The sequence below is a fragment of the Dunckerocampus dactyliophorus genome, chromosome 5, assembly GCF_027744805.1.
Source record: "Dunckerocampus dactyliophorus isolate RoL2022-P2 chromosome 5, RoL_Ddac_1.1, whole genome shotgun sequence".
Taxonomy (NCBI): Eukaryota; Metazoa; Chordata; class Actinopteri; order Syngnathiformes; family Syngnathidae; genus Dunckerocampus; species Dunckerocampus dactyliophorus.
The window spans coordinates 12,256,567-12,281,359 of NC_072823.1; the positions used below are offsets into that span (position 1 = coordinate 12,256,567).

At 41.1% G+C, this 24,793-nt stretch overlaps 1 protein-coding gene across 1 annotated transcript in view; it reads right to left on the reverse strand.

Moving 5' to 3' along the window:
- Positions 1 to 24,793, reverse strand: part of syt9b (synaptotagmin IXb) — a 39,387-nt gene that overhangs the window by 13,031 nt on the left and 1,563 nt on the right. Inside the window, exons 2-4 of the mRNA XM_054777325.1 lie at positions 6,487 to 6,662; positions 5,429 to 5,646; positions 3,978 to 4,518 (exon numbers count right to left, since the gene is read on the reverse strand). Coding sequence (XP_054633300.1) covers positions 3,978 to 4,518; positions 5,429 to 5,646; positions 6,487 to 6,662 — 935 coding nt within the window. The remainder of the gene's footprint in view (positions 1 to 3,977; positions 4,519 to 5,428; positions 5,647 to 6,486; positions 6,663 to 24,793) is intronic.

The following is a 24,793-nucleotide window of genomic DNA, read 5'->3' on the forward strand; positions in this document are numbered from 1 at the left end:
CTAAATGATCTGCAAGTCGTAGTCGTTTATCGTTATCTGAAAAAAAAATCTTCATATAAGGAAGAGGAAAAAAGACCGATCACAAGGCAATCCCAATGACTGACGCCTAAATGCAAATTATGCCCCCAGTTACTAGAATGTCTCTTCAAAATCGTTACAGAGGCCAATCACCTCTAAGATTGAGTCTGCATTGAGTCTGCTTGACTTACGCCATTACTGCTTCTGCAGTTCTGATGTGCGGAATACAAACTGTATTCAAGCGCCTCCATAAATCTAGACAGACTTTCGAAGGCCACATGAAAACAGAGATTGAAAAGGGATACACAATAGTCAATGTGTCGAATTCGTTCACCCCAGACTACACTGTGGCCTATGCGGCACATTCATATGTGCACATTAAAGACGAGCGCACATGACCGGGGGTTGCTGAGTGCCTGCAGCTATGATTAATGCACATATAGTGCAGACAGCACAGGGTCCCTGATTGCAATCCCAGGGGATGTATCCTAGTTCTGCTGGGGAAAGAGAAAACTGTTCATCTTTCCCAACCGTGCCGATGCCCAACAAATACAAACACTCCAAATCAATTATAAACGTTGTAATCATGCGCTGCATATGGATTTTCAATTATGTTTTATAATCTTTAATTCATTATGACTGTGACCATGGCAAAGCGGCATCAGAAATATTTCTAATTATTATGCTTTCGATGTTTGGAATGTTTTAGTCCACGTTAATAAAACAGATCTAAAAGAGTGAAACAGGAACAGTCAGAAAAAAACAGATGCATGCAATTAAAATCTGAACTCCTCAGATAAAAGAGATTGCTCAGCTGTAGTTCACAACAACTAGTTTTAACAAGGGCCAAGACGGTGTTAAAAAAATCATCCACGGCAGATCCATCTATCCATGCCACTTATCCTCACTAGGGTCACAAGGGTATGCTGGAGCCTATCCCAGCTGACTTTAGGCAAGAGGCAGGGAACAACCTGGACTGTTCCGCCAGACCATCGCAGGGCACATATTCACACTCACATTCATACCTATGGACAACTTAGAGTCTCCAATTAACCTAACTTGCATGTTTTTGGAATGTGGCAGGAAACCGGAGTACCCGGAGGAATGCCACGCACGCACGCACGGGGAGAACATACAAACTCCACACAGAGATGCCCAAAAGAGATTTGAACCCAGATCTTTCAGGTCTCCTGACTTTGTGGCCAACAACTATTAGGCCAGAGTTCCATGGCAGATGTACCTATCAAATATCTGAGCATATTCAAGAGGTAGGAAGTAACAAGTTACTTTTACTTGCGTTACTATAATTGGGTAGGTTTGTTTTTGATTTTGTCCAATCTTCAGTGTTTCAGTAATTTTTGCACAACTTGCCAAAACTTGCCTTGTTCCCTGACAAGGAGTGGAACTGCAAAATTCACAACAGGTGTGTGATCCATGAATCGACCAATACATATCCTGGTGCAATTACAATTGCTACTTAAACGGTCCGTTCCGTCATGCTGTTCGCATTTTGACATCATGACACCAGGACGAAGTCGAACAATTGATGAAAAGTATGTCTCTACCGCCAGGCTTCAAATCGGATGTTCTTAGAGTTAAGTGGCCACTGAGCTTGTTGGAGTGTTGGAGAGTGTCATCAACAAGTTGCAAAAGAGATACAGGGAGACTGGAAGAGTCACAAAAGTCATCCTGTGTGACTTTCTGTGAAAACGTATCGGTCAATGGAATTTTGCTGTTCAGTTCCTTGTTATAGAACAGCAAGTTATGCAAAAAGTACTGTGCATGCGCATTCAAAAGTCTAGAGAAGGTCAAATTCAGTTCACATGTAAAGGTTCATTGCCCTGAGATTGGCTGGTGAAAAAGTCAGCTGGGATAGGCTCCAGCTATCCCCGCAACCATATTAAGTACAAGCAGCATAGGAAATGGATGGATGTAAAGGGTCATGCATTTTAAGTTCATCCTGAAATTTCACCTGGAAGTACCAAAGTTTTCCGACCCAGTGTTTATCAGAGACTCCCACATTTTCCATATGTGGTATCCAGAATGATGAACTTCTTTTAGCTTTTCAGATTCTTAATTATACGCATTCACTTACTGGAATGCGGTAGACACAGTTTGTGTGCTACGATGTACATTTTTTCATAAAATCACTGTACTTTGCTTTAACACTCTTTGCTCCAAATCTAACACAACAATCTGTATTTAATAATAATCAAGGCAGAGCTTGCTTGACATCACTGAGTCACACTGTGTGTCACACCAACGCTATAGATACATTCACGTGAATATTGTAATATACATATCATCTGGGGGTTTCTGTCACACCATTTCAAGTGATGTGTTTGGGTATCTGGGTCATCACCCCAAAGATTGCATACAGCTTTCATTAAAGATGAACTGTCTCTGAGTATGTTTCAATGTTTCTGTCACAGATGAGTTCCGTGCTAGACACGAGTCCATTGACACTCCACTCTAACCTGAATGGAGAAGATTTTGGCCTTAATTTGTCAAATGAGCAGATGGTCAGTCTCAGGTTGTTTGACCAAATTGGATACCAATGACCTACTGTATATAATAATTTTGGCCTCAATTAATCAACTACTTGGACCAGCTGTTTAAATCCAAGCTAGGACTTCCGAAAGGCACTAAAACACAGATTCAGCACAGGTTGTCACGGAGCGAATAAGGAATAAGGGTGTAACCTGTCGAAACACTGTATGTTTGTGCGTATTTGTCGTATGTTCTAAATCAGTGATTCTCAACTGGAGGGTTGTGACATAAAAGTGGGTCACAGAGCCGTTTTCAGTGGGTCACAGGTCTTTGCCTGGGCAAAAAAAAAAAAGCCTTTTCTGTGCTGTTCGCTTGCTCTTGCACTTTGTATGAGTAAATACCTGTAAGTGAATTTTAATTAAAGGTTTGGAAAAAACTATTTGGACATTTTTACATGTGCTGCAGCGTGATTAACAAGGGCCTCACGGTCTCTTTAGCTTTCACATAAACAGTCATGGAAAAATGATATTGTGCACTATTGTGCACTCTATTTATTACAATTTACAGTATGATGGTGATCCTTTTTCCGTGAAGTTTATTTTCACAGTTTACCATTTCTGGTGTTATTGGGCTGAACAGGACGTGATGTAATGGTGATGTTTCTTTCACGTAACACAGGGGGAATGGATGGAACCTGCCTCAAACGCCGTGCGAGACTCAACACTGTGTCCTTCAAAGCTAGTTAGTTAGCACAAGAGTAACACACTTCACCTTCTGCGGAAACATGACGTAAAACAATAGTTCCCCAGAGTGTATTGGTTATGAAAAATGTTTTTTTTTGTGGAGTTATATGCACAAAAGCCAAAAATGGTCCTATCTTGCAATGTTAAAGAATCTTTTAAAACAATTCCTGGATCCAGACAGTGATCCGGATCACCCCCAAAATTGAATCAGTTCTTCCATATTTCATTTTCGACAGTTCTTGGTATGTCGTGACTGAGGGAGAAAGTGATCTTAACGTTAACTTTATACATTAAAAAAACTGTTGCAACTAACATCATAATCATAAATTGAGCAAAAAACGCTGCGATAACCGTGCAAGAAACCTGTGGTTTGATCAACATGTACACAACTGTAAATAGTGTATACTGTATAACTTCTTGATTTCTATTACCTTGATTTTGCACTTTCTGTGCTCTTGTGTGCTTTTGCACTCTGCTTTTGCTGCTGTAAACCTGCAATTTCCCTTTGTGGGACTAATAAAGGCATATCTTATCTTATAATCTGTATCTAGGCTGTGAATAAAAGATGTAAACAGGACGTGAGTCTTCCAAATCTTCCAATCTAACGTAAATCTTCCGTCTAACGTATGAGCAGCATAAGAAATGAGACTGACGTTGGTAATATGATAAAGACAATGAAAAGATAAAAGTATTGAGAAAAATAATATGTAAAGGGTTGTATCTTACCGATGTGACATATTGTATGTCCCGGCACAATTTGGTCTCTCGTGGGAAGTCTGCAAGGTCCAGGAAATTGTCCACCACCACTTGACCAATCAAATCATGGCGAGTGAACCTATCAAAGTCATAGACACTAAAGTGCAGCTTACGACTGGACAACTCGGTGTATGCCACTGGAAATAGAAACACCTCATCAAATATTGGGTTGAGAGTTTTTCGGTGCACCTTAGTCTGGTGCTTGGTTTTACGGTCAGGCAGCAGGTAAATCTTGACGTAAGGATCAGAAGTCCCTGAGAAGTCCTTGGCAGGTAGATCTTGAGCCTTATGAATCTTCACTATAAGTTGCTCCAGATCGAAGTCAAATTTAAGGATGAAATGGAGACGTCCACAGCCGTCCGGTCTACGTCCGTCATCTGGATCTACTGAGCGTTGCTTGTAAAGCTCAGGTTTGAGCCGACCTAAACCAGTCAGACTCTCCTGGCGCTGGAATTGAGCAGGATTGAACTCTGGATTGGACAGGTTCATCTGACGACGGATGGAGTTGTGCCTGTAAAGAAAGTAATGTTAACGTGTATTCAGATCCTGTTTAGCAATTCAGTTATTAATTATATGACATTTCCAAAAAAAGAAGACCTAAGCTGAGTCCAAAAGGTGTTTAGTGCCATGCTCAAGGGCACCTAAACAGTCAGGAGGCAGACTAGCATCTCTCAACAATTCCAATTTATTTTTGTCTGTTTATTTGTGGGCTAGGTTGGGGATTGTTCGATTATGTCATCATCTAATTTGCATCCATGGCAAATGTACATGGAATTTTTATGGGAGACAAAAAGTGAGCAAAAAACATGAAAAGCAAAACAAATATGTTGAGACATACGAATTAACTTTCTTCTGTTGCTTCTTTTTGTATTGTCACCAGCAAGACGGAGGAGCCTCTTGTGGGTGCTTTGTGATGCGCGGTGGGGAAGACAAGAGTTGAGTGATACATGCTTTCACATTGGTGTTGCCAAAAGTCTCCATTAAAATTTGTTGCTAGATGCTTTGTTGGAAAACAGAATCTCAAGGGGGTCTGAATATTCTCTAAATCTAGTGACAAAGTCACTAAGTTGGCAACATGGATGTCATGTTATTCTCTGGCAGACCAAGTGTATATGATGTGTGTTACGAAGCAGAGTTACGATGCCATCTATTGTACGGAGATGGAACGACAAGCTACATTCACAGACAGTCCCATTATAATGTGTTTATAAGCGAGCGTGAACAAGTAGTGGCAAATCTATTTGTGGTTGTCCAAATTTATTAGTGGCAAACACAAATGAATGAATGTGTGGGAACTATTGCACATTCTATTGCTCACAGTTTGTGTGGGAGTGGAGGCGTCAACACAAAAAAGTTCACATTCAAGCACATAAATGCTTCCTTGAAGACCCATGGTCACTAAAGGGTCAATGTGTACTGACCGTACTGATGAGGTGGGTTCAGTAATTTGTCTTTGCACTCTGTCCCTGGCCAAAGTGTGGCTTTGGATGTGGTCCACCTTGGCCTGAGTCTCCAAAGGGATGTCAGGTGATGTGTGGCTGATCTTTAGAGCCGACTCTGGGACAGCCACAGCCAGTGGTGGGCCTGTGGGCTCCTTCATGCAGCCATCTTCACTGTACTCCCGATCATCCCCATCCACCTGAAAAGAAATATTTTTATATAGTGTGGTTGACACCTGTCCTATCAGTACATTATGGCCGCAACGGTTTTATTATAGTCGTCCCTCGCTATATCACGGTTTGAATATTGCTCTGTCACTATTATTGTGATTTAAAAAAATAATAGTTTCTAAATAATTGCTGTTTTGTGGTTGACTATGTCCTATTATTAGTAAAAAAAAAATATTGAAAGACACGTTATATGTAGAAGTCTAGTCGCTAGACATCGGTAATGTTATGAAACATGACTTTAGATTACATTACCTTTCACACTGCAGGGAGAATGACTACTAAGCCAGCAGAGCCGAGCTAACATGCCATGGCCGAGATCGAGTGAAAAAAAGGTTGTCCTCTCATTCCATGTGTAAGTGGTGAGTTTTTGGCTTCTTCGCCCTTCTTCCCCGCTCTGTTTAAAACACTTTTAAGTTTACAATAAGTCAATTGGAAAGGCCAACTAAGTTAGCTTGGTAGATTGCTATGCTAGTGGTGGCCATCTCTTATGTCCCTGCGGTGATACCTTAGCCTGCGCAATGTGATGTAAACAAAGAATAATAGGAGTATAAAAGTTACTATATGGGGTTATTTTATGTCTACAGGGCTATAATAATGTTAAAACCCATATTTAGAAAGTCATAAACAGGTTTTCTATGCTCGAACTACGAAAATATTCCCTTTATTAATATTGAATCCTACTTTGCTTATCCTGGTCGAGTCTGGAACCAATTAACCGCAATAAACGAGGGCTGACTGTATTTCATTGTGACATATCCGGTACATCCAGTTAATGGAGCTTGAGGTTGACAGCTTTTTTTTCGTCTTACCTCTGTTAGGACAGGCTCTTGGTCCCCTCCCAGAAAATGTGCCCCCTTGAGGACATCTGGGAGGAATCGGCCACTCAGGGGTACCCAGCAAAGTTTCCATGATACAAATAGGGAGACGCTGAATAAAGCCAGACCACATGTGGTCACCAGCAGGGACAACAGGCTCACTGATACATCTAGAGATAAAAGAGAGTGAGAGGCTCGGTGAACATTTTTCCAGTGATTAAACAGCAGCACAGACACTGGCTCAACGGAGAAGTGTTTACTCAGAATTCTTACCTAGAAATAAGCCCAAACATTACAGTACTTCTGAAATCCAATATAAGAAATGCAACAGTGCTAAATAATAATTCTTAGTTTTGAATGACATTATCATGCATCCTTTATGTTTGCAGTTGTGTAGCTGTCTGTACTGAGTGATGTTTCTAATTTCTTGGATCAATATTTAGCTACATAACGGATTAATTCAGATGAACAGATAATTAATTCTCGGATTGATGAAGCTCGTTAGATTATACAGGTGTACATTATACAGGTGTACCAAATGGCCAGTACATGTATTTTCACGATAAGATTCAACAGCATTATATAATCTGAAGTGTTTGACGTGATGTCAAAATAAATGTTCTTGCTTCTTGTCTGTCAACAATGTGACACTGATGGAATAAACAAAGTAGAATTCAGCTGCCAGCGCAGTGGAGAGCTGGGACCTTTTACTGAATGCTTTCCTTGCCAGCAATTCCCTTTTAAAAGCAACATTTGCATGTTTTAAGGACATGGCATGTTTTCAAGTAAAAAACAGAGGGGAAACAAACAATTACATCAACAGAAAATAAATTAATACTGCTCTATCTATCTCTAAATACAAACAGACAGGCCACTGCATAAAATGGTTGTATGAGTGCATGGAGACGTAGCATGGAGGCTACGCTCAAATAATGTCACCCTCCATCTGATTCTCCTCAATCAGACTAGAAAATAGATTAGCCGAAGCATTAAGATAGTATTCAAAAATGGATGCTCTAAAAAAGCACCCTTCTTAAAAACCCAAAGAGAAAGGTTGGGGAAATGTTGTTACATTGGGTTATTTATCATTGAGTTTGGAAAAAACTGTTTGTCAATCAGACCAGCTTCAGGAAAAGTTCCTCTATACCAGTGCTTCTCAAATAGTGGGGCGGACCCCTTGAACTGTCAGGGTGTGCGTGAGAGGCAGGGAGGACTTTCAATGTTAGTGCAGACCTGCCAACATGTATGAATTTGTTGTACTCAGCATGCAATTTGACTCTTGAATACACTTGTATACTTCACTGATCTCCATTTTGTTGCATTTTGCTGGTTTCAGTTTCGAGTTCAGTCTGTACAGTATAGATAAACAAATAGATATATCAGCTTCTTAATAGTATTTCACATTTGGGGGGCACAAAAGCATTTCTGTCTGCCACAGAGGGCATGACAGAAAATAATTGAGAACGACTGCTGTATGCGAAAGTGAAACATTGCATTTACGGCACACCTTAAGCCATAATTTAAGTCAACAGTATGATACAACTTTGTTGGCAGGAATATTCAAGCTCCTTCAGGATAGAGTTTTGCAACAACCTATGAGGGATTATGGGAAACCTAACCTAATCACTGAGTCATAAAAGTATCAACTCATAGCAGTGCTTTACAATAATTCCAGTTCTAAGATTGTTTACTTTCATAGTGATATTTTGTCAAGCGTTTGTTGTTGAGGCAACCTTTAAGTGCAGTTGCGCACACAATTGCACTTTATTATCATTTATTTATTCATTTTAGCCAGGAAAGACAAATGTATGGTATCCTGTCAAAGATGCTGGAGGTGAAAAAGAAAAGCTGCAGGCAAGGCAGTGCCCAAGTGCAAAGTCTTGTCGAGCTGCTGAAGGAGCAAATGGAGGGAGACGGTGAAGAAATGACACAGCTGGTTGGACTTCAGAAAGAGTTTTTAAAATCACTTAGCAGGCCTTTGCCATAAAGTCAAGTGCCTCTGAGGTGAATCAACTTCCCAAATATTGTTTTACACTGCATTACAAGCAATGTCAGTTTACTATTTGTAAGTTTTAAATGCCTATTTGATTCATTTGGAGAGCTAGATATTTAAAATGTGTTTATTTTACCAATCAAGGATGATCTTGCATTAGAAAATCATTGTTTCCTTTCCTCTCACAAAAGGAAGTGAAGATGTTCTCCAAAAAGTCTTTGTCTTGTTTTGTCTCATCCGCTGTTGAAATGTTCGACCCACCCACCGGAAATGTGATCCAGGAGTTGGGGAGATCACCCGAGGAGTGAAGAGGGAGAAACGTTTGTACAAATGAGATGTGTGCTGTCATTTAATGGGGACGTTCAAAGATTCAGCGGAGTTATTTCAACAACAGCACTGTATGTATATCCACGGCAGCTTTGTTTTATTTGATCAGTCACAACCGGTGTGTCACGAGACATGCAACTCATAAGACGAGACGAATCGGTAGATATGTTTGAGGTGGGAAGTTTATTCTGTTGCCTTTTATGTTGCTGCCACATTTGAATAAATTCCACATACCGGCTTGTTCCTGCTGATGGGGCCCCCCCTTGCTCATTAATATTCCCACAAGGGGCTGTGGCATTTGGATTTGTAAGCATCTTTTCCCCTCCTAAGTTCTACAATGTTACCTTGCATTGCTCCTCACGAGGCTCCACGCCTTTGCTATTCCTGCCTGTTTGGAGGTGAGGGACGAGGAAAACTGACACGCACGCTCATGTCAAGATATGGAGGCCGGCAAAATGATCAAGTTAATTTTCATTCATCATGTGATTAATTTATTAACTTATTATCACGAGACAATTTTTTTCTGAACGACAAATCTCATCACGTTTTAATCGTGACTCGTGACACCCCTAGTCATAAAACTCAAATTTGATAAGTAAAATATTGTTACCTGAATCGATCGTGACTACCCCCCTCAGACAGTGAACAATGAAAAAGGTTGTTTTAATTTTAAACAGTGGCGAACTGAAAAAATAACAAATTTAAGTGTGCCATTTTTAACATATAAACTATCATTTCTGTGTAATACGAACTTAAGAATTATCATTTGCATCATGAAATACTGCTCAAAATAAAACACAGATGCTGTAAAATATGCCTCTAAATTTAGGTAAGGAAAAAAATGAGGAAACAAAATGATTACTAAACGCTGTATTTTGCAAACGGTACAGAAAGACTTCACCGGGCCATGTACGAGGTGTGTCAGAAAAGTTCCAGGATTGTTGGTGTTGAGCGCATTCTTCCATGTGAGGGGCATCATCCACTGCGAGTCCTTGCCACAGGGCCAGACGATCAACCAGCAAGTCTACAAAGAAATCCTGCTGAGTTTTCTTCTTTCAATGCACGAGAAGAGGCGAGAGTTGTGGCAGGACAACTTGTTGTTGCTCATAATGCCCTGAGCATCCAGCAACCTCCCCACTCACCAAACATTGTTCCGTGTGATTTTTTTTCCCTCTTTCCCAAGCTCAAGGGGCTTATCAAGGGGACGTTTGTATATTTATTTTCTTGAGTATCTGGGAAAGAAGACTAACTATCTAAGAGCAGGACAAGGGTTGGTGTAAATCAGCAGATAGTCATTCCCCATTTACTTCTGGGAAATTGTTGTCTAAACAGATAAAGTGCTAGTTGATATAGGATACCACTCAAGTGTGAATAGGCTTCCACAGGCACGTCTAAGCTTTCCACAAGCACATCCAACAGCATGGTGGAGACGAACCTCTGAGATGAGAGGAAGAACTTGAGGGATAATTATGTTCACAATGTCATATTCCATCATATCTCCACTGGCTCTTTTTCATTTTCTCTCTTGTCATTCTGAGTCAAACTCATCAGAAAGAGTGCCTTGCATTGCAGTATTTGAAGCCACTCAACTGAATGTACAATATACTTCTTTGCACAGCAAATGATTACCGCCAATAAATATGTGTGCCTGAAAATATATACAGACCATATGTATATGATGCGAGAGAAACCTTGAAAAGTATTGAAAAAATGTTAAAATAAGTAATGCTCTAATACTGTATATTTCACTACAATACGGTTCTGTTAAAGTTAAATCACAATACATTACTGGATTTACTAGTGTGCGGCTCAGAGCCTGTACGTTGGGGTTAAACCCGGTGAACGAGAGGGTAGATTCCCTCCGCCTTTGGTTTTGGGGATGGGTTGTGATCATTGAGTCTGAGTGGACTATGTTGCCTCTGAACTGGGGCCGTAAGGTGTAAGGTGCCTGCCGTGGTGGTAATGGCAGCTTACAGGTACCGACAGGCCAAGCAGTTTACTGCTCTGGCGATCGCCGAGGCAAAAACTCGGACATGGTAGGAGTTCGAGGCCATCTCAGGAGGGGGAAGCTGACATGGACTTGATGTTGTGGACCGATGGAAGGAAGACCTCCTCAATCCCACCGACACGTCTTCCAATGAGCAAGCAGTGCCTGGGGACTCCACAGTGGGCTCTCCTATCTCTGGGGCTGCATGAATTTGACTGCCAAGTTGGAGGAATATATACTCAAACTCACCGGGAGGTGATCAGACTTTTACAACAAAGTATCAGACCTCTTCCTGGAAAAGGAGGGTGCATGTACTTCCCATACAGATAAAAGGTAAGAACACAAATATTTTTCAGTGAATAAAAAATATAAATAAATGTGACTAAGAAGAACCTGAAAACAATTTGAAAACGCTTTTATAACCAAACTGATTTAGTTTCTTTTTTTCTTTTTTTTGGATTATCCTGTTAATGAGCAACCTGTATTAATTGAAAAAACCCCAAAGGAGTCAGTGCCTCAACAGCTATGAACCTTACCGCACATCACTGGTTCTTACCCTCACCTATGATCATGAGCTTTGGGTAGTGACGAAAGGACAAGATCGTGGGTACAGCAGCTGAAATGAGTATCCTACACAGGGTGGCTGGGCTCTCCTTTTTAGATAAGGTGCGAGGCACTGTCATTCGGTAGACACATCGGACTGAAACCACTGCTCCTCCAAACTGAGAGAAGCCACATGAGGTGACTCAGGCATCTGGTCAGGGTGCCTCCCGGACGCCTCCCTAAGGAGGTGTTCAGGGCACATTCGACCAGTAGGAGTTCTCGGGGAAGACCTACATTGGAGAGACTATGTCTTTCAACTGGCCTGGGAACACCCTGGTATCCGCTGGTAGGAGCTGGACGAAGTAGCTGAGGAGAGTGAAATCTGGGCTTCCCTGCTTAGGTTGCCCGCGACCCGACCTCAGATAAGCGGAAGAAGATGGATGATCTCTTAGCTGCATTGCTTCCAGTAGTGTACGTGTATGTTCGATTTTTCTGAATTTTTTTTTTTGTCAAATCAGATTTCGGCTTGTTGGTGTGGTCATTGTAGTGTAATCTTCCCAGGGGTGAATCGGGGCTGCTGGCCCATGTCACTTAAACACTATCTGTAATAGTGTTGTTTCTTTAACCAATCAGATTTTAGATTTGCCTCACAGGGCCAGCTAGCAGGCCCACAGTAACGTCAGTATTTTGCCATCCTCCGACTGGTTGATCAGAACAAAAGTGTGATGCCCACAATGGCTGACTGAGGAGGAGAACTTGAGATCTCCGCTGAACTGCTCCAACTCAGAGTACGACAAGATTAGTGTAGAGGTGTGGAGTTGTCCGAACGCTTTCTCACTGAGCCATTCCATTCACAGTTGTCCCTCGTTTATTGCGAATCACTGCAGGGACAGAAGAGACGGCCACCTCTTTAAACATAGCATACTACCGAGCTAACTAATTAACCTCAAATGTATTTATTGTAAACTTAACAAAGGGTTTTCCATGGAGTGGGAAAGAAGGAAACTTCCTCTTTGCAACGTCCGGGTAGACATTAGAGATTTCATCCCCAATACATGAAATAACTCTCTCTATAATGCCGCACCTTGTAATATTGCCGTTTTGATATGGTATTGATGGTTTGTATAATTGCAAAGTAATAGTGGTAGTAATCAGATGTGGACTATAACTCTGTTAAGTTTCCATTGAAGGCCCAGGTACCAAATGTATGGCAAGCCATTGATATTCACTGTTTACTTTGATGCTCGTCAAAAAAGTCAGTGCAAGTCAAATAACTTTAAATATGTGGAGCCTTCAAAACGTGTGATGAAAAGAAATTATTTTCCTGAGTCCGTGCCAGATGAATAAAAGGCAGCTACAGAATGTGAACCACTGAACTGGCAACGCTCACGCTGAAGTATGACAAAATATTTTGGTGTTTCAGTAACACTGAAAAACACTCAAAACATTTGCTTGAATGCTCCGAAGCGCAGTCAGCATTCTGACTTGTGAAACGAGGCTGGTACAAAACAGTCTGTACTTACGTGCAGCTCGGAAGTTCCAGCCTGAGTGAGCTGAACGCAGTGAAGCTGATACATAGTGCATGCCTTGTGTGGGTATATACTCTCACTTGGCATGAGCACACTTGCCATTGTGCTCTTGCTTTGATGTGTCACACAGCTGACTGCGTTAAAATGTACTTGTGGAAGCATTAATCCAAATTCAGTTTTGATCACAATATAGTGTATATGGTCTGCAAGTCACTCCAAACTAATTCCACTTCTTTTTCAAATGAACAGAACACTTCACTGCAGTACCTTTATGACAGCCTTTCCTATAGCTACAGGGTGTCTCGACATTCAAGGTCCCTTGCAGAGTGCAATCATGGCCTTCAGTTCTGTACAGCTGGGGGCAGCTAATTGCATTCAGAAGTTCCGCTAATCAGTAAGATCACTATAGAAGACACCGCAATCACATTATCATTAAATATATCTGAGAATTTGATTAATGCAAAGTTTGCTTGGGCATGTGTCCTGTGGAGTGAGCCACACTGCTGTTCTTTGTTCCCAGGCATGAATGTAAGCAACATGGAGATCCGAGCATTCATTCTAACGCTCAAAGAGGGCCCTCTTTACTCCCTGCGCATCCCCCAGGACAACCAGAGGACTCCTGCTTTCTCTGGCCATGTCCATATAACATGAATACTATCATTCCTCACCACAGTGCGGTTCCAATTTTGCGGCTTTATTCTTTCTCAAACATATATTAATTAATAAATCATGTATTTTTGTGTTTGAGTCCGGCCTTTTATGAGTCAAGAAAAATGCAGATTTAAACACATTATATATATATTTTTTACCCTACATTTTCAAGCACAAATATATTGCACAATTAATAACAATCAGTACTTGTGAAGCACAAGGGGGTGTCAACTATTGGACTTGGATGAATCTTTTAAAATTAGGCTATCAAATATCATTATTTCTGATCATACAATTATAATATAATTTATAATATAATTATTATTGGCGCTCAGTGCCAAGCTAATTGTAATGTCAAGTTAATTACGTTCATATTAGGAGTGAATTACCTAAGCAAGCGGATGATCAAGACGAGTTTATTGTTTTCTGCAGAGTGCTGCTGTCAGAGAGAGAGCCTCAGTTTTCGAGGCATCTCATTAAACTGCACTGTAGTCCCTCCTCCCTTGAGTCAAGGTCTGAGAGAACAGCGCAATAAGATGCAGCAGCCAAGTCAGCAGTAGGTCAATAAGAGACAATAACTGAAGTGAAAGGGCATTGGAGAGTGGGCCCAACGGGAAACATCTGCATAATGTTGAGTGCAGAGTGGGAAAATTGCGATGCACTGACAAGACCTGATGGAAGAATATGCAGGTACGCAATTTAAAGGACGCGAGTTCAGTAGAATGTTTTGGAAAAGCACATTTTAATGAAGGTTAAGAAGAGAGATAACCATAATTTCTTTAGGTCATGCTGGAATCTCATTTGAGGCTCAAAGTCCTTAAGTGAGTCAACAGTGTTAATATGTTGCCGAGCAACAATACCTCAGAATGCAATTATGGGTGTTATGATGCAAGTCTCCGAACATTTAATGAATCTCAGTAGTATCACAGTAACAAAACGAGTTTTTGCAATCTAACCTTCTCAAGCAACATATTGCCTGATGATTATGACGTGTTTCAGGCATTAAGGCAAAAAAAAACCCACACATGAATGCATTTAGTTTATTCTACTATAATATAAATCCTAACCTGAAACTATACTTAGCAAAACATATGCAGTATCACAGTTAATTGGCTCCCGAGCCGACCGTGATAAGTGAATTTTTGTAAAGCAGGATTTCTTATGTATAAATATTTTTGTAGTTAGAGCATAGAAAACCTGTTTATGACCTTCTAAATGCGTTTTTTTAACATTATTAGAGCCATGAAGAACATGAAAGACATTAAATAACATCCCTAGAGTCACCTTTACACTCATATTACCCAATATAGTAGACATTATAACAGTATACCATAAACAACACTCATGCTTGTGTGTGTTGCTATAAAGGTGTTCCCTGAGGGGGCCACAGTGACAGGCGGACAGGAAGTGACGTTGATGGTTCAGAGTTGAGTTTCAGGTTGGTGTGGGTTACTGCAGCAACAGTAGCCCGTGTTATTAGAGATTTTTATTTGGGATTATTGTGCCGGTTGCGAGGTAATTCAAACTTGCAATAAAAGCCTGTTGTTCTGGTGATCAAGTCTGGCATTTGTGTGTCTCACCGAACGTTACTGTAACTTTACTGACACCTAGTGACCAGCGTACAATACTACATATCATTCACAGCGCCTTTGAATGCCTCTTCTGAATGCCTTCGATTTGTACTTTACTTCATCTAGCCATTTTTATGCTTAATTTAGACCAAACATATGTAAAAATTGCTAAAATATGCATATTTACTAATAGTTGGCCGTATTAAACCACAAAACAACATGATTTACTAATTAGTATATTTTAGAAAAACTATGATAGAATGAAGCGGCAAAATTCGAACCGTGAAGTGGCGACGGACGACTGTATAGCGTAACCTTCTTTCGAACACTCCAGTTTTCAAATGATCCATTTTTTTGACAACTATTGTTCCAAAAACACTGTCTCGGTTATTGTACAATATTGCATGTAACAAACTGTCGCTGTGATACCCTTCGGTATGTTGCTGTACTTGCATGTATATTCAGCCATCTTAGATCACGCACCCAAACCAATTCTCCTGATATGTAGTTTATACAACACTACGGCATCCTGTAAGGGACAATCATTTGGCAAACTCAAATGAGAATGTTACCCCAACAAAGCACCCTACGTGTTTCTGTCCCTGCACTTTTTATTGAGTACGACTGCTAAATAACCTACCATCACGCCAAAGAAAGTTGCGAGTGCCAGCGATTTGATAAAGAAGGCGAGATTGAATTCAAGAGAGTACAAAGACGGCGTCTGCGTGGCTGATCTCGCCAGGGTGAGATGAACAATAAGTTCTATTCCAGCAAAGCTACAATAAATCAAAGAAGCTAATCTTGTGAAAGTGGTGAAGGTGTTAAGAAAATAGAGATCACCAACATAAATAAAGTCGCGCGAGCACACAACATTTGTCCATGCGTTCTTGAATATAACAATGTTGGGAAGTTGTTGTTGCTGTGCCCCTCGTCTCGCCTACCCTCCTCCCTCTCGTTTCGTCTCATCCGGCTCGCCATCTTCTTCAACAACTGTCTTTATAGAGGTTAAAGTGATGTTAAATGTTCGTTTAGCCATTTCATTGGTCATTTCGAATTATTTTGCACTATTTGCTGCATGCAAAGCCATACTTGTTCTTTATAAAATGTAATTTTTGTTAATATTTTCGGTTTATCACACACAGTAGCACAATTCTAAAAATGTTGAGGGAGCGTGCAATAGGCATGTTGAATGTGTAGACCGATGAAACATGACAAATGCCTTCTCTTAAAAATCCACAGCAATTACTTGTACAGTATATCTAAGTATTTGAGTTCAATTCATCAAAGATGGTAGCAAAAAAAAAAAAAGTGTTGCCTTCTTCTGCTGGCTCGCAATGAAGGCGGTCCCATCTTTTCCCTCACCTCTCCATCATCTTCCCTGTTTTGCTTCTCACGCTTCTTTTAATCCTGTCTCTCCGCACTGTTCTCCAAATCTACATCATGCAATTAATTGGTCAACTGGTCTCTCCACGGAATCTCCACAAGTTCTTCTCAACGAGAAGCTGAGGTTCGGGACAACCTGTCTGCCAGTGACAGTGTGGGGAAGTGGAAGGTCATGTGCCTGGTGATTCTTTCCTTGGAGGACATCAAAGACATCTACCTATTCAGAACCATGAAACAGGTCTGTTGCTGATTGGATTAGGCACTGCCCTGCTGTATCACTGAGTTCAACGCGGCCCACAGCTGCGCATCATGATTGATATGGTGGGTAAAGTCGTTAGCACTCTGACTGTGACTGTGAATCACAACAGGGAGAACATCTTGGAGATCTTGGAGAAGCTTTCGGCTTTGCAAAGGCAGATGGATCGATTGAGAAACCAGGATGGACAAACAGATTAAGCCAGGTCTATTGGAATGTGGCCACTCGCAGAAAACCCAAACAATCTACTTAGTCTGCACCTGCTGGTGTCTTTACCTGGGCCCACTCAAGGCTGTCACCACGGCAATTGCTGTGTTATTGCGATGACATCTCACGGACTGAGGCTCCAAGTTTGGGATATAGGTGGGGCGAACTTTTTATGGCCATGATCAACACTCTCATACATGCACATACGCGCGCCACCCCTCCCCCCGCCCCACGCCTCCATTGCTTCACCCCACCCAACGCAGGGAGGAGGGATCCACGTTACGCACTAATATGGCTGCGATGACTGGCTGGCTGCCGGCCTGCGCTGGAAACCTACATCTTCAAGTTTCAAGTTTTATGTTGTAATGTGTGCTTATTTGTGCCTATGCTGCCAAGGTTTTTGCCGGTCCCTCAATGTACCCCTCCCACAGGAACATAGTTTTGGACTGTTTTTTTTCTCCTCCCCTCTCCTCTTGGTCTCCCCTTTCCTCTCCCCCTATTATCGCCCAGTCATCCTGTCCTGTCTACCCCCCCGTCATATTGTACAGTATGTTGTATACGTACGGACGGACAGTTGCACAATTTCACTTGTACCTAGTATAAGTGACAAGTAAAGGTCATTCTCTCTCTCTCGCTCTCTCTCACATATTTTTTGAGCGTGCTTAGCCTGCCTCGGCCTGCCCTGTAGAAGAAGCGCTCAAAAATGCTCCTAATCCAATAAACACCACGACGGCAAGGTGCCAAGCCGAGCAAAAACATGTTTCAGGTTTATGAATCTTGTTTAAAAGCTGATCGGTCTCCATTTACTGGCTATCAGTAACGTTATGGGATAATGAAAACAAAAGCAAGCAAGGTAATGTTGTTTACACGGCAACATTGTTTATTCAATAAATTGGGTTGGGTATCGTTTACATATGATCTGATACCGGTGCCAAATAGGTACTTTTGAAACAGTTCCGGTGCTTAAACAGTGTCCGAATCAGTACTCAAGAATGAAAAACAAACTAATCTGACTGACTGGGGTCTCTCACAGGCAGACCCCAGTCAGTCAGAGTCCACAACCGCACATCCAGCTCAAGAATTGTGAGCACTGGGACCCCACAGGGGTGTGTGCTGAGTCCACTCCTCTACACGCTCTTCACCTACGATTGCGTGGCCTCCCAGAACAACACCAGCATCATTAAATTTGCGGATGACACTACAGTCATCGGACTGATCACTGGTGGTGTTGAAACATCATACAGAAGAGAGGTGGCGGACCTCATAGCTTGGTGTCGTGATAACAATCTCCTTCTCAATACAGATAAGACTAAAGAGATGATCATCGACCCAAGAACAAGGGAAAAGGAGCCGCATAGACCCCTGTTTATTGATGAGACTGAGGTGGAGAGGGTGAAAACCTTCAAGTTCCTTGGCACACACATCAGCGAGGACCTCACCTGGTCTCACAACACCCAACAAATTCTGAAGAAGTCCCAAAGGAGACTGTACTTCCTGAGAAGACTGAGGAAATTTGGCATGTCCACCACAATCCTGAGTTGCTTCTACAGATGCACCATCGAAAGTGTCCTTACCGCCTCCATCACTGTTTGGTACGGTAACTGTACAACACGTGATAGGAAGGCACTCCAGCGGGTGATCAAGACCTCACAGAACATTGTTGGGGCAGCCCTCCCCTCACTGCAAGACATTTATACATCTAGAGTCCTACGCAGAACACACAACCTCATCAAGGACAGCACACATCCTCAACACTCATTATTCACACTCCTACCGTCAGGCAGACGCTACAGGAGTTTGAAGTCCAGGACCACAAGGCTGGCAAACACCTTTTACCCACAGGCCATCAGGCTTCTCAATGAAGCACTCAGACACGCCACACGCAACACACACTCATAGCACTTTATTTATTTATTTGTATTATTTACTTGTATTAATGTCTCTTCTGTTGTTGTTGCTTAATTTCTTGGTATTTATGTATATGTGTTTATGTTTCTTATGTTCTTATTCTTTCTTGTGTTTTTCTTTCTTTTCTTGGGAGAATGAACAGAATAAGATTTTCATTGCATGGTATAACTGCTGTTTTACCATGCACATGACAATAAAACTCTCTTGAATCTCTTGAATCTTGAATTTTGTCTATGAACAATGGAGTTCTGTTTTTACGGAATTTTGTAACTGAATAACAATTTAATAGTAATTTAAATACTTTAATACCATACTTATCTATAATATTTTATGTAAATATGTATAATATAGTATTCTTCATCTCCTTTATATGTGAAGTTATTCACTCTTGTTGTACTTTGTAACCGAGAGTGACGTTAGACCAGAGTCAAATTCCTAGTGTGGAATAAAACTGATTCTGATTGTAATCTTGATGTTCAGTATTCTGGTGTTTGTCAGAGTGATTGGTGGAAAATGATGATGTGTTGTGTTGTGTGAAGACGTTACCTGCACAATATCACTTTCAAGCACTTGATGCAGGTAGCTGAGTCAGTATTAATATAGTACTGAAATGAGACACTGACAGCTATTAGTTTTAGTTTACCGTTTACATCGGCACCGGTGCCATTATGATACCAACTTTCAGTGCACGACAAATTTTTGTCATTTTTTTCTAAATAAAAATTGTTTTAACAATTTGTTCTGGGTTGGGTTTTTTTTTTCCAATTAACCAATAGAGCAGAGAACTGGAAATAATAGTATAAGTTTCTATAAGTCATATAACATTTTGAAGGCAGATATTATATCAGGGTGAGAAGAATATACTGTAGTGAACAGAGCAGCAAAAGACAGGGCAGGTGCTAGCCATGTAAAAGGATAAGATGGATTTTATTTTATTGTTTTATATATTAATTACATCGTGAATGTTCATACCCCTATAGTTTTTTATATTTTCTACATTCAGTGAATTAATGAGTGAGGCATATTCTCTGGATCAGTGATCTGAAGTGACCTCAACCAGCTGCTGTCTACATTTAAGTTATTTGAGGTGTTAGTTTACTTCATTAAAAGCTATAAACTAGTGTTAAAAGTGTTCTCCAGTGCCTCATTTATCTGCTGTAAGGCAGTGGTCACTTCTTCTACGCTGGTGAATTCGCTCGAAGTTCTTTCTTCTTTTCAGTGCATACCAGCCATTCAGACGCTAAATAAGGTACTGATAAGTCCTTGTTTAAATGGTACAATAAACAGTCTTGACATTTTACCACAGTGTATTGATCAACCTTAAAACAGAATATATTTCAACTGTATTTTTACAGAGCTGATGGCCAAGTGGTTAGCATGTTGGCCACACAGTCACGAGATCGTGACGACCTGCGTTCAAATCTCCGATTGGGCATCTCTGTGTGGAGTTTCCGGTTTCCTCCCACATTCCAAAAACATGCAATTGGTGACTCTAAATTGTCCATAAGTGAGTGTGAGTGGTAGTTTGTCTATATGTGCCCTGACATTGGCTGGCGACCAGTCCAGGGGTACCCCGCCTCTCGCCTGAAGTCAGCTGGGATAGGCTCCAACGTACCCCCGCAACCCTAATGAGGATAAGCGGCATAGAATGGATGGATGGATGGATGGATGGATGGACAGAGTTGGATCTGGAGTCACAGCCAGTACATTTCCATTGACTAAAACAGTGGCATTTCCGAAATTGTTCGGCTTCTGTAATTTTCACACTTTGACATGAAGTCCCTGTTTACATGCAGTATGTCGAAGTCTATCATTGACCAAACTCTGTGTGCCTCCGGAATTCTGGGGGGGAATTTTGGTCATTTCAGCTAGTTCAGCTACGTGGCTAGAGGCAGAGAATGCTACATGCCAACTACACCAGCTTGTCAAATGGAATGATGAAAAATGATGAAAACATAGCTTTCAACAGCTCTTATGTGCGGTCGGTAACGTTTTTGTGTGTTTAAATGACATCTGCTTTGGCTCTTGTGGCGATGGTACTCCTGAGAGGCATAGAAAAAATGCTACTTTCATGTCGGCTGCGGATGTTCTTCTCACTGAACTATAAGAGGCAGAGAACACTTTATTCTTTTAAAGCATTCTGCCACTTATTAAACAGGGATGTTTTTATTGTATCCATATACTTCTTCTTCTGTGAATTGAATGCTGTTAAGAGCGGCGGCCCGTTCCTCCAAGGAGACTGGAGTCTACGTGTTAATCCAATCTTTAAAAAGTTGAATATGATGTAATTAAGCAGTTTAACAAGCCAGTTTCACCTGAATTCACGCAGTTTAAAAAAAAAAAAAAAATTATTAACATAACCTTACAATTGAAATCAAAATATCATGGACTTAATTGTAAATGTTTGTTTTAATCTTAGGTGGCTCCCAAACGTCTGGCTTCAGTTTAACTTGCAGTAATCACAGGGTGAATCCAGTGTGGGCCTTGGCAGCAACAAACACTAAACATGCTGGAAATGGGCGGCACACTCATTTCACTGATCCATTACACCGAACGAATGTAAAATATCATCCGGCAAAGAATCTGTACAAGCCACAGCTCTCTTATTGTAACACAGCAATGTAACAATGCAGGGTTTCCGCTTCATGTAAACGATCGTGGCGCATCGCCACGGCAAAATAAAAGGCACCGCACCTTAAAAATAAACGTTTTTTTATTCCATGAAAAGTAACACATTGTATGAATGGGAATGCTATATCAGGGGTGCCCATTACGTCAATCACGGAGCTGCTGGTCACCCACATCATAAACGTCTTTCCACTCTGATTCACCCTCCCAAGTTAATGGACAGTAACACAAAACTGTGCAGATGAGTTCCAAGTCCAAATGAATGAGAAAGCCTCAGCTGATGTTGACCCAATTCTAATTACAGGCTACAAGGTTTTACATTTGCTGTTTGTTGCATCGACACATTCTTGAGGCCAGTAACTGGAGCAGCAACATCTCTTTGATCCAAGCAGCTCTTAAAAGGGCTCCAAACACAAAGCAGCAGCTAACAATGAATCGGGCAGCATTTCTTGCTCATGTAGAACTAATCAACGTCACACAAAAAATACTGCCCCAGCACTGAATGTACGTGTATACTGTAAAAGTACCACATCCCCTCACGAACGCACTTGCATTTTTCAAATGACTGCCATTTCAGCTGCCACATTTACATAAACAGCGGCTATCTTTACATATTATTTCTATTTTTCATATTTCTTATAAAGCTAAATGCATGTTAAGGTGGTGCTTGCACAATGTTCCATTCATAATCAAATTTAAATGTTATCATTAGACCAGTCATCATGTTCCTCCTTCCATTCTTCCCACTCAATACAGCGATATAAACCAAATATAGCATTTTCGGGAATTATTTACATTGTGACATTTTGATAATTCTTTCTTTCACTTCTATCTATGCCAGGGGTGGGCAAACTTTTTGACTCAAGGGCCACATTGGGTTAAAAAATTTAGCGGATGGCCCGTCTATACAGTATATAGGTGGTCATTGAACAGAACAGCATACTTGCTCACGGTGCAACAAAACAAAAACACAACACATCCACAGCAAGTTAACGCATCAAATAAATCAACTACTACTACTACTAAGTGGGTGATAAACAACAACCAAGCGGTAAACGGTAACTTAAAACCGTTGCCCGCAAGACATGCTGGGTCGCCCAGCTGCAACAACAATATGAAGTATGAACGATAAAACCTGGGATATCAAGAGTTGTTAACACCTCCTTGTTTACTTCTCCGAAGACCTCCTCAACATATTTTTCAATCAAGCAAAAACGTGCCAAACACGGCAAAATGTTGAAAGAGTATCCCAAAATCTACCCAGCATGCCTTGCAGCATATATGGGTGTTTTTTTGGCATGGGTATTGTGCATAAGTATTTATTTGTATGCCCACATGGTGCAGTAGGTAGCTTACTTTGTGCGTCGTGTGTGTTGACCTGTCATGTTGTGTTTTTGTACCAGCTACAGATTGCATCTGACTAGTTTGGCGACTCAAGTATGGCACAACAGCACTGAAAGTCATGTTGCTGACTACAGTTTCGATGTTAAAGGTTTAAAAAAAAAGAATTTGGAAATGCCCGGTGGGCCGGATTAGGATGCGTGGCGGGCCTGATGTGGCCCGCGGGCCGCAGTTTGCTCTCCCCAGATCTATGCGGTAGTCATGTTCCTCATAAGTTCTGAATAATGTGGTCTGTGGTACTTTACATGTACGTATAAACAGTAAATGACCTATAAAAAACGCAGGTCCCAGGGAGGAGCGAGATGGGAACCTCTGCTATACAACATAAGTGATCTCCATCCCAGCTTACGTTTATTCGTGTAATAAATGTGTGTAACATGTTATAGATTATTACAAACAATGTACAAAAAGGGGTAAGCAGATACAGTATTGCTGGGTGCAGAAAAAAAGTGAAAACGTGACTGTAAATGATATTTGTTGCGGCTGTGCTCATAATGCTTCAGAAGACATGGTACCACAGATGTGATACAGATAGTCTGAAAATGTTATCATCTTTAGACAAATAGTCAATGACCTACGGGCAACTAAACCCGCATGCGCCCCTAGAAAGACATTTTGCTTTTGCTTTGTCTTGCTCAAATTTTACACACATGTGCTTGTCAGTCCCCTAAAAGTGTGTACCAAATTTCGTGGTGATACTTCAGCTTTTAAGTCAGTGTAACTTATGGGGTCAAACTTTACGGTTTAATAGAAGCCCCACCATCTGGTGCATTTGTTAGAAATACAATCGCACAGGCAACAGATTAGGGGTGCATGTTTTGCCAAATGTTCACCCTTTTAAGTGCAGCAGTTCAGGTTTAGAAGAAATACACCACGGGGTGTCCTAATTTAACATAGCCTGTACTGCTGCTCACCAGAATTCAGTGACGTAATGAAGTGTATTAAGTATGGTCAGATGGTCAAATTGGGACCCTGAGCAGAATTTTATTTGGAGCGTCCCCCACCCCCACCGCCCAATTACAAAATGACTGTAACACAAACAGGAGCACCGCCGGGAATTCTGTAATTCTGTAAAAATCGTACTGGGCCCCAGCTGTGGTCACCACATCTCAACTGACCCATTAAAAGCTATTTTTCTACAATTGTACTTAGTTAGATGCATTTTTGGAGTCATAGGAATACATGGGAAAGAAATTGTTCAATAAATTATTATTGTGCTAAATTAATAAATAGAATTTTTTATAAAAACCCGCATACTATGTCTTAAAAGGAGGCAACTGTACTCCTACCCCACTAGGGACTGGCAGGTGATTAAGCCTTTTTAGTTTGCCATTTTAGTCTTTTATTCTGCTGCATGCTGTCAATCAGTGTGGCACCAAGCAGTGTCACATTACTCCTGCCTGGGGTTGACTTCGTGATCTATGCGTCACGGCAGCGATGCGCATCCTTTGCACATTTGATGAGAATGTGCCCCCTTGCGCAAAGTGGGACCCCTCATGTATTGTAGAGCGTGGTCTGTGTTTAGGGAGGGGCGGCTCCGAGTACGGAACTGATACTACACTTGGAAATGTGTAGTTGCTTTCCATCCATCCATCACCCTTGAACAAGTAGTTGCTTTATTGATGGATATTCTGAATATATGCACTCGTGCTAACATCTTTGACAGTATGGCAAAACACAGCTTTCTCAGTGGTGTTTGGAAAGAAAACCATTAGGTTGAAATGCTATATAGTGCTTTACTTTTGATTAATGTTCCACTGTGCTGTAACATAACTAGTTGGCAATTTAATATACTGGACTGATGTGCAAAATGTTCTGAATGTTCATGGTGGGCCAATTTATTCAGAAATGTGGTTAATACTTGCAACTGTTGTTAAAAATTGCAAGCAAGTGCAGTGCTCCTTTGCCACTTTGCAG